This window comes from Garra rufa, chromosome 24 (genome assembly GCF_049309525.1).
Source record: "Garra rufa chromosome 24, GarRuf1.0, whole genome shotgun sequence".
Classification (NCBI taxonomy): domain Eukaryota; kingdom Metazoa; phylum Chordata; class Actinopteri; order Cypriniformes; family Cyprinidae; genus Garra; species Garra rufa.
In genome coordinates this window covers 15,429,292-15,440,222 of record NC_133384.1, presented here as the reverse complement: position 1 = coordinate 15,440,222, position 10,931 = coordinate 15,429,292, and the positions used below count along the sequence as shown (strand labels likewise).

The window sequence follows — 10,931 nt, the reverse complement described above, 5'->3', positions numbered from 1 at the left end:
TCAAAATTTCATTTTTTATTAGTAATATGCATTTCTAAGAACTTCAGTTGGACAACTTTAAAGGCGATTTTCTCAATACTTTGATTTTTTGGCACCCTCAGATTTCAGATTATCCCTGCCAAATATTGTCCTATCCTAACAAACCACAAATCAGTGGAAAGCTTATGTATTCAGCTATGAATAAAATAATGGACCCTTATGACTGGTTTTGTGGTCTAGGGTCACATTAACAATTTTGGACTGAAATGTACTGGGTTTGTTCATCACCTGTTATTAAAGGACACAGAATGTTTTGATGCCTTGCACTTTATGTCTGTCTAGATCGATGACTCTGCTGATCAAATCTGTGATCTGGAATAATGTGAATTCTCTGACTGAGATCTTTTTATATCTGTCTAGCTGAGATCTGAGTGGTGGGTGTGAGAAATGCTGCATGCTTACCCTTTGGAGGAGGAAGTGATGTATCTGGGCTCTGTAAACTCCTAATGCTGTGAAACACTGTTCAGATGAAATGAGAATTGTTGTTTTTCTTTTATTTGCCTTCAAAGCCTAAAACAGCTGATTGGGGTCCAATGTCAGAAAAAACTGAGACTTGAAGAACTGAGGTGGCTTGAGCACACAGTATATTGCATTTTATTTATTTCCTTAAAATTTCTATTTTAGTCCCTCATGCATCAAGCACATGTGGCCTACTGTGATAAAGATAAGGCTTTAGTATTGCTTAAATTGAGCAAATCTAAAGCAAATCCACCCCATCTGGATACTGTGATCCTTGTCATCAAATTTTCTACATCTCTTGATGTCCATGCAAAATCACAAAGCGATTGTTACAGTGTTCCGGCTGTGCAGGTGCATGTCTTAATCTACTCCCAACTTGAGTGATTTGTTTAAGTCTGTGAAATCACCATTGACAATCTGATCAACAAGACGGATTTATATAATGTAGCTTTCATGGGAATCTCATTGTGATGTAGTGGTGGATATACTAAAAAATAGGCTAAAACAGATCCAGAAAAATTAGGGTGACACACTTGTGCTCTCCTTTGGCAGAACTACTTTGAAATTAGTGTTTGGTATGACAAAGCTTTCAGGGATACTACATCCGGGCATGAGGCCAGATGAAATTTACATGCTAATTCTTCTAGTCGTTGAGCACAAATGCAGACCGATCGGTGTGATAAATCTATATGTGATGCATCGCAGACTTTGAAGTCTTTAAGTTCGCATTAGGCGCTTGTCAGTGCATTAATTCCAAATAAGATCTTCATTATGTATTAAAGCACTAGATATCATTCAAACACTTCAGTACAAACTTTAAGTGGGTTTAATAGACTGACTCATAATATATATTATCAGTGTAACCTTCTAAACACATTATGAACTTATGATTACACTATTACAGAAGAATAGCTACAACTAATATACTAAATCACAATAAAATATAGGCAATATAAGTAATGATGGCTGGGTATTTGGCTTATATTTACATCATCTGAAATATCACTTCTTTGCCTTAATAGCTTGCAGCAGCGGGACCCACTTTGACTTCTGAGATGAGGAGGAAGTGGGCTGTTTCAGAGCTCTAGGGTTATGTGGGCCGTCGTATTCATCAGCCTCAGAAGTGATTTCCATCTTCTGGATGATCAGCTTGAGCAGGTTATGCTGTTTCTCCAGCAAACAAGACATCGATTTCAACCTGGAGGTAAGAGCAGATCAAATGCAGTCTGTACTATATATCTGACAACTTATATAGGCTTAAATAGTTGAGAATAAAAAAAAAAAGAATTGTTAACTGATGCAACCATGCCACTGTATAGTTGTATTGAAATGCTTGTGTTTGTTCTAAAACTACAAGCAGACTGTATTACTTTGAAAATAATATATAGTAAATCACATCATCTGAAACTTTCTAAAAAGTAAGATGAGTGAGATATCTGAATTAGAACTATATATGCCATTCATATTTGAATTGCTAAAAACTTTTACAAAAATTTAAATGAATTTGAATTGATGTTGCAAACAAAATTCCCAATAGCTTTATGAATTTGAATGTGTAGCTTTAGCTAATGAACACTAGAGGCTGCTCTCTCACAAGTCTCTCACAAGGCTTTTGGCAGTACATTAGTTGACATGAACTAAATATGAACTATACTTCTACAGCATTTATTAATCTTACTTAATGTTAATTTTAACATTTACTAATGTATTAGTACAATCACAAGTTGTGTTTGTTAACATGAACTAACATGAACAATCAATGACTATTTTCATTAACTAACATTAACAAAGATTAATAAATAGTGTAATAAATGTACTGTTCATTGTTCATTTATTGTAAAGTGTTACCTACATCTATTTAGTCTTTATCAAGTTTTTCTGGGCCTTAAATGTGTCAGTTGTGTTGCTGTCTATGCAGGGTCAGAATCTTTTTGAATTTCTTTAAAAATATCTTAATTTCGAAGATGTGTTCCGAAGACGAACAAAGGTCTTACAGGTTTGGAAATGCATGAGGGTGAGTAATTATTTACAGAATTGTCATTTTTGGTTGAACTATCCCTTTATTATGTCTTAAAGTATTAATATAAAGTGACTTGCAAAAGTATTCATACCCCTTTATTTCTTTCACATGTTGTTATGTTGCTGCCTTATGTTAAACTGCTTTAAATTACTTTTTTTTTCATATCATTCTACACTCCACACACCATCCAGGAAAAGCTAGAACAGGTTTTTATCATCTTTGCAAATTTTTTAAAAATACAAAACTTAAAATATTTAATTGCATATATCTGGGACAGTTGAAGTTTGAAACATTCATATTGCTTGTGCATTGTTCTACACTTTGAGTGAAGTTAACCTGTGGCGAATTCAATTGAATGGGTATGATTTGGAAAGGCACGTACATCTTAATAAAAGGTCTAACAGTTGAAAATGCATATCAGAGCAAAAACCAAGCCCTGAGGTAGAGCTCAGAGACAGGATTGCATTGAGCCACACATCTGGGGAAGAGTTGAGAAAAAACTCTGCTGCACTAGAGGTTTACAGCAGCATGTAGTCTCTGTTATCCTTAATAGAAGAAGTTTGAAACAGCCACGACTTTTCCTAGAGCTGGACCCCTGAGCAAGTTAGAGTGACCAAGAACCAGATGGTCACTCTAGTTGAGCTCCATGGTTATATTTGCACATAGGAGAAACTTACAGAAGGACAAACACCACTGCAACACTCCACCGATCTGGGCTTTATGGTGGTGTGGCAAGACTCAATCCTTTTCTCAGTGAAGACACATGGAATTTGCAGAATAGCACCTAAAGGACCCTCAGACTGTGAGAAACAAGATTCTCTGGAATATTCAAAGGAAACCAGGCACTGCTTATCACCTGCAGAGCACCATCCCAAAAGTAAAGTGTGCTGGTAGCCGCCTCATGCTGTGGGGCTGTTTTTTTCAGTTGCAGGGACTGAGGGACTCATCAGAGAAAAGCTCAATGCACCAAAATCATGAGATGAAAATGATTAATGAAAACCCAGTCCAGAGCATTCAGAACCTCAGACTGGGAAGAAGGTTCACCTTTCAACAGGACATTAAACCTAAACACATGCCAGGTGGCTAAAAAACAACTCTGCTAAAAGACAACTGTGAATGTCATTGAGTGGTCCAGCCAGAGCTTGGGGCTAAACGTAAACAAACATTTCTGGAGAAACCTGAAAATGTCTGCCAGACCCCATTTAAGCTGACAGAGCTTGAGAGGTAAAGAGGTGAGGTGAAGAATGGCAGATAACTGCCAAATGTTGATGTGCAAATCTTGTTGCATCATTGAGGCTGTAAAGGTACTTCAGCTAAGTATTGAGTTAAGGGTATGGATACTTAAGCAGTGTACTTATTTCAGTTTTTTTTTTTTTTTTTTAATAAATTTAGTTGTGACAATTCTGTTTTTGCTTTGTCATTATAGTGCATGGAGTGTACTGTTGAGTAATGTGGGGAAAAAGTAATTTAAAACAGTTTAACATAAGGCAGCAACAAAATGTGAATAAATTAAGAATTATGAATACTTTCTCAAGGCACTGTATATCCTTTAAAAATAGTTTAGGTGTAAATATATTTTGGAATGTTGTTAAAAGCTACAAAGTTACCTTAATGTCCCGGTGACACGCTGTTGTACTTCTAAGAGTACAGTTTTGGCACTTTTTTCTGACAGATGGTTTTATAGGCACATTATTGCATTACAAAGCTCATAAACCTTCCCATTTCTTATTGTGGTGTTCAATAAATAGAGAAACAGAACATCACAATGGAACAAAAGTTTCTGCTCACTTTTAAAATCAAGCCCTTTATGTTATTCTAGTCAGTGTTCCCAAGTAAATCCAAAACAGTGGTGCTGGTACAAAGAAATCACCTGTTCTTCTGTTTGTGCAGCTCTCTCTCCAGAGAACCTTCCTGCCGCGAACAGAGGTTCAGACGATTGCGAACTGTGTTTTGGATCTCACCATCAATGAGTGCCTGCATCAGCACTTTCTGAATAACAAATGATTGTCATTAAATGTTAATATTCACTCAGATGTTTTTATATGGTTTGAATAACATTTGTCAATAGACAAACCTTGCATTTATTGGGATAGACAGTTAAAGTTGGTTTGTCCACTCGCTTCAGGAACCAATAAGGTAGCTTCTCCTCAAGGGCAGTGTGAAGATCTATCTGTAATGGAGTGCTTTCTTGATTAATGTTGATGTAATAGATGTCAATCAAAAACGAGAGTACCATGACACATGCATTTGGACTGCTAAAGTAAACGTTTTTTTGTTTTTGTTGCACACAACAAGTGTTCTCGTAGCTTCATAACATTATAGTTGAACCACTGAGATCACATAGACTATTTTAATGATGTCCTTACTACTTTTCTGGGCCTTGAGTCAGTTCGCTGTCTATGCAGTGTTTAAAAAGCTCTCGGATTTAATCAAAAATATCTTAACTTGTGTTCAGAAGATGGGTTTGAAATGACATGAGGGTGAATAATTAATGACAGAATTTTTTGGGGGTGAACTATCCCTTTTACTTCAACTTTGATTATAATAATAACAATGCTTTCTAAAACAATTTAGCAAATACTGCTAAAAATGTACGTCAATCCAGTCTGCTCACCTGCATGGCTATCCTCTTCAACTCTGCATTTCTCTGTACCTCTGCAATATCTCCTACCGCCAAACCAATCTGCAACATGATTTAGACAAATAAGCCTTATACATCCTAACAAATTGCAGCCATCATTAACAATAATAGCTGGCTTCCAGCAGGCCGCCAATGTTGAATGTCCTACCATTAGGTTCATGAGAAGAATAGGCATGAGAAGCACAAAGAGCACAAAAATAAAGTAGGTGACCCCGGGGAACGCCATACGGCTATTTTCATAAGCGTTCAGAAATGTGCTCTGGTAGTTCAGCTCTCCCACTGTCATCACAAACGTCTGGGCAAGCGCAAGGCTGATGGAGCTGAACTCATCCTGTCGAAAGCAGCAAACAGTAAACATCATAATCAAACCGCATTGATTTACCAAGACCTGAGAGGTCTGTCATGCTGGGTTGATGTGATCTCTCTGTTTGGACTTACCTGGTGGAGCATCAAAGCGTAGAAGGCTAATCCAAAAGCGAGCAATAGGAAGATAAAGAGAATCATGATGCACAGCAGGGTCCGAACGATTCCTCCAAACATCACCACATAAATTCCAATTCGCTCAAACCTGCCGTGTAAAAAGAGCATTTGAGAATTCAGATGTTTTATGCAAACATTATAGACTATTTAGCAGAAAATAATTGATTAATAATTAAGTAAATTCTAAAACTGACTTTATTAATCACAACATTGTACTATATAGTGTAACAATTAATTTAATAGTAAAACCAGTAAAAACGCGTTTCAGGGGGTAAAAAACAAGTTCCCTTTCTGTCGTTCACTTCAACGTTGTGTCAAATGTATGAGACTAGGGGTCACTCTTAGGAATCCAAACACCTCCTGATATCTTGAGGAAAAGCAAATGAAATTGGTGTGCAATTCAATTCATGCACATTTTGTCAGTAAATCCGGTTCTGTTTTTAGCTGTAAATCTGTAGCACCTGTTTTCAGATGGAACAGCATTTTGTACACAGAGCCATAGTTCACTTAGAAGCTACGCCTAATCGATGCTTTTGGCCTTGAAGCGGTTCCGACCTTTGTTTCAGGGCAAGCACTTGTTGCTCTGGACAGACAACACAACGACTGTAGTGTACATCAACCACCAGGGCAGTGTTCGCTTCTTTCGAATGTCACAACTGGCCCGCCATCTCTTACTCTGGAGTCAGCACAGAATCAAGTCTCTACATGCCACTTACATTCCGGGTGAACTCAGTCGCGTGGCCGATGCGCTCTCACGACAGACTTCGCTTCGGTGTGAGTGGAGAGTTCACCCCCAAGAGGTCTAGCTGCTTTGGAGTCGATTTGGCAAGGCTCAGATAGATCTGTTTGCCTCATTAGAATCCACTCACTGCCAGTTATGGTATGGCCTGACCAAAGGCCCCCTCAGTGCAGGGGCACTGGCACACAGTTGGCCCAGGGGCCTATACAAGTATGCCTTTCCCAAGTGAGCCTCTTTAAACTTTGACAGAGAGGACAGAGAACATCTTCTGATGGTGGCCCCGTATTGGCCCAACGGGACCTGGTCACGGAGCTGGTGCTCCTTCCCTCCTTCCCCCCTAGCGCAATCCCCTGAGGATGGAAGGAAGGGCACAATCTGGCACCCGCACCCAGATCTCTGGAACCTCCATTGATGGTTTCAGGACATGACCAAGAGAACTTCAGAGACATTTCACCCACAGTGGTAAACACCCTTGTGCAAGCCAGAGCTCCCTCCATGAGGCAGCTATACAACCTGAGATGGCACAAGTTTACAGACTGTGTTCTACCCAAGGGAAGGACCCACAGAGATGTGGCATCAGATCAGTGCTATCCTTCTACCAAGGTGCTTTTACGCTTAATGTCCAGGTGGCAGTAATATCGGCCAACCATGACCTGGTTGAAGGCAGATCTGTGGGAAAGCACAATTTGGTTATCAGATTTCTCAGAGGTGCCCGGAGGCTGAACCCTTCTAGGCTGTGCCTCATCCCCCCTTGGGATCTCTCTGTGGTCCTTCAGCATGATCCGTTGGAGCCCCTTCAGTCAATCGACCTCAGCGCTTTCTCTATGAAGATGGCCCTCCTGACTGTGCTCACATTGGTTAAAAGAGTGGGAGACGTCCGTTAATGATTCATGCCTAGAATTCACATTGTCTTGAGACCCTGAGGCCTGGATACGTGCCCAATGTCCCTACTACTCCTTTGAGAGATCATGTGGTCACCTTGCAACCTGTCCATGTTATACCCAGTCCATGCCCTTCACATCTACATGGAACGTACTCAGGACTTTAGATGTTCTGACCAGCTCTTTGTCTATTTCGGAGGACAGCAGAAGGGAATGCTGTCTCCAAGCAAAGGATCTCCCACTGGATTCTGAATGCGATCCGTATGGCCTACCAAGCCAGAGGCTTGCCCTGCCCACTGGGAGTGAGAGCCCACTCGACCAGGGGAGTTGCTGCCTCGGCAGCTCTAGTGAATGGGGCTCTCTGACAGACCTCTGCAGAGCTGAAGGTTAGGCTACATTCGCCAGATTTTATTCCTTTGAATGGAAACAGTATCTTCCAGAGTTCTAAACGCAAGCTCTAAGCCTCAAGAGATTGGCATGATCCTGACGTAGAGTCCACCTCAGAATCCTCCCTTTGTGGCACTCCCTCAGTAAGTCCTTAGGTGTTATTCACATGTTACCTCCCCTTCAGATAGGGTGTGATCTCCATAGTGTCTTGCCCCTCTGGAGGGAACAGTCACTGTCCCAATGTTTTCCAAGATTCTCAGCCGAATGGTGAGGAAAGGCCAGCTGAAAGGTAGGAAGGTCACGAAGAGTTGAGATCCATTTATCTAACATGTGAACCTGTTAATATTAGCATTTCCATTCACTCGTGAGTCTGTGAGTTGTGGTGTTTTCCCTTGGGACACCTAGTGCTGTACATGTAGAAGTGAATGACAGAAAGGGAACGTCTCGGTTACGTATGGTAACATATTTCCCTAATGGAGGGAATGGACATGTTGTGTCCTCCTGCTACAACTCCGGACTGCCTCTGAGTGACCTTGAGATGCTTCACGGCTCCTCAGAGCAGATGCCACGCTGATCTATTTATACCCGGATGTCCGGGGCGTGGCCAGCTATGCAAATTCTACACACCTTGGCCTTTTCTCAAGATATCAGAGGTATTTGGGCTCCCAAGTTACAGTAGCCCAATTCCACAGCAAAACACTGCCTGAAATATGCTAGTTGCTTTTGTGAACAGTAAACCCCGCCTGCTTTGATTTGAATATCTCAATTATTTTTGACTGCCTGAGGCAGACCAGGCTGAAAAATGTAACTCATAAATACTTATTACTAACAAAACAAGAGCACTGCATAATGGAGAGCAGCATATCAGCCCAAGAATTTCAACTATTGGGTGTCACTGTTTATGGTAGTTACGGCCCTGTCTGTATTTAATTTAATTCGAAATTTAAATGGATTGGCACCCCTAGTAAATAACCTGTACATGTAGAAAATGTGACTAATCCATATTCAAATTCCAGGAAGGCCACATAAACTACACCTCTGAAAGTAAAGCAGGAAGCCGATCCATGAAGTTAGAATGGCGAAAGCTCCAGCCTCCCATTGCCACGTGTTCTCTAGATTAAAGCACATGGGAATGACGAAGACTAAAGAGCTAATGGCTGCACTCCAGTCAGCAGGGTTAGAGAGGTCTGTGAAGTAATTTATTTTCTGTAATGTAAAAGACATAAGGGGTTAAATAAAATCACATTTAGGTTCCAAACATAGTGCAATTTGAATACCCTTGCCAGTGGCAAAGAGTACAATGCATGCAAAATCGGAGCTGTGTTTTTTATAGGTAAATCACTTGGCTGGAAGGCTTACAGCCCTGCAAGGGAATCCCCACAGCAAAGGCATGTGTGTGTTTAATGTGCATCATGACATTTATGATTAGTGACGGTTTGATTGCCCTCTGCTGAGAATCTCTGTAGTAGTATGAGAGGAATTTATAGTGGATGCATCATGGGAAGTGATGACATAACTATTACCTGCTGAGCAAACTGCACCAGCTCTTTGCAAACGGAATACACATTCAAAACCAGCACCATGACTATACAGACTGAGATTAAACATTTTTGCTGGATGGAGAGAACAGAGAGAGAGAGAGTATCATTAAAACATTATCGCCAAATGAATCACATTTACATAATGACTGTATCACTTTTCATTCAGAACCCAACTAGCTTATTATGCTAAATTAAAAATCTCCACTATGTTCCTCACACTCAAATATGGATAATACTAATGCCAGTGTGAGTATTGTGTGTCATTTCTCAAAAGATAAATAGTAATATGCGTACAAGATTAGACATACTTAATTTCATGGGGATTATAACCTTGGAGCTGATGGATAAGTGGGAAGTTGATGAATGCCATTCAGTTCATTATGACACTCACTAAATTAAGTAATAGGACATGGACAAGGTTATAAGGAAGTGAATGCAAATGTGAACGGATTATGCATGTGATTATGAATGATAGTTTGAATAATTGTCATTGCATAACAGATTACGCCAACTTGACAACAAGAACCATGGGTCCTTTTGACCCCCCATATAATGACAATTAAGATCTGAAATTATATTATTGGTGTGTTTTAAAGGAATACAAACAGTTTCTTCATCAGTCCAGATTTGGATAAATGTAGCTTCACATCACTTGCTCACTAATGGATCCTTTGCAGTGAATAAGTGTCCAAATAATAGTTCAAACAGCTAATAAAACATCACAATAATCTACAAGTAATCCATATAACTCTAGTCCACCAATTAATGTCTGTTTTATGAAGTGAAAAGTTGTGAGTTTGAAATAAATACATCATTAAGGTGTTTTAACTTTACTTTAACAGTCCCCTCTGGACAAAATTTAAGTCTGTAATCCATAATAAAGCTTCCTCCAGTGTAAAAGTCCATCTCCTATTGTCCTCTCATATCAAAATCCACTGACATATTTGTTTAGAACTGTGTTTGCTTGTAAACGGTGCTTGATCAGTGCATGTTTTTTCTCCTGATTCAGATGAGACAACTTTTCCTGAAAAGGAAGCAACAGTTTGAAGTTAATTTTAAAAGTTTTAAATTTAGCTATTTTACCTAAAAATGAAAATTCTGTCATCAATAATTTACCTAATATGTAAGCTTGTTTCTGCCACTGAATAAAAAATAAAAATAAAACATTTTGGGTTTTTAATCTCACAATTCTGACGTCTTTCCCCTCACAATTGCGAGTTTACATCTCACAATTCTGACTTTTTTCTCAGAATTGTGAAATACAAAATGGCAATTGTGTCCAATTCTGCAAAACAAAAGATTGATGTGTTCTCAGAATGTCAAGTTTGTATCACAGGATTCTGAGAAAACAGTCAGAATAGCAAGATGTAAACTCACAATTGTGAGAAAAAAGAAGGAATTGTAAGATTTATGCAGTCAAGCCCGAAATTATTCATACCCCTGGCAAATTCTCACTTGAAGTTACTTTTATTAAACCAGCAAGTTTTTTTTGTTTTTTTTGTTTTTTTGTTTGACCGGAAATTACAATGTACGATGTACAAGAGGCGTCATTGCAGAAAAAAATATTACTCATCTTTTATTTACACTGAACAAAAAGTGGCATGTCCAAAATTATTCATACCCTTTGCAAACTGTCACATTCTATGGGAAAATCCAAAGTTCTATACCATTCCAAATAGTCTAAGCTGTTCTAAAGCATCCTAATTACCCTGATTCATTGGGAACAGCTGTTTTAATGAACTCA

General features: G+C 39.2%; 1 protein-coding gene across 1 annotated transcript in view; it reads right to left on the bottom strand.

Moving 5' to 3' along the window:
• Window positions 1-670: 670 nt before the first annotated feature.
• trpa1b (transient receptor potential cation channel, subfamily A, member 1b) overlaps window positions 671-10,931 on the bottom strand; it is a 46,496-nt gene continuing 36,235 nt past the window's right edge. The window contains exons 20-27 of the mRNA XM_073830550.1: window positions 9,170-9,259; window positions 8,683-8,852; window positions 5,598-5,727; window positions 5,308-5,490; window positions 5,133-5,201; window positions 4,593-4,688; window positions 4,389-4,507; window positions 671-1,696 (exon numbers count right to left, since the gene is read on the bottom strand). Of these exons, the coding sequence (XP_073686651.1) occupies window positions 1,501-1,696; window positions 4,389-4,507; window positions 4,593-4,688; window positions 5,133-5,201; window positions 5,308-5,490; window positions 5,598-5,727; window positions 8,683-8,852; window positions 9,170-9,259 (1,053 nt within the window). The 3' untranslated portion in view covers window positions 671-1,500. The remainder of the gene's footprint in view (window positions 1,697-4,388; window positions 4,508-4,592; window positions 4,689-5,132; window positions 5,202-5,307; window positions 5,491-5,597; window positions 5,728-8,682; window positions 8,853-9,169; window positions 9,260-10,931) is intronic.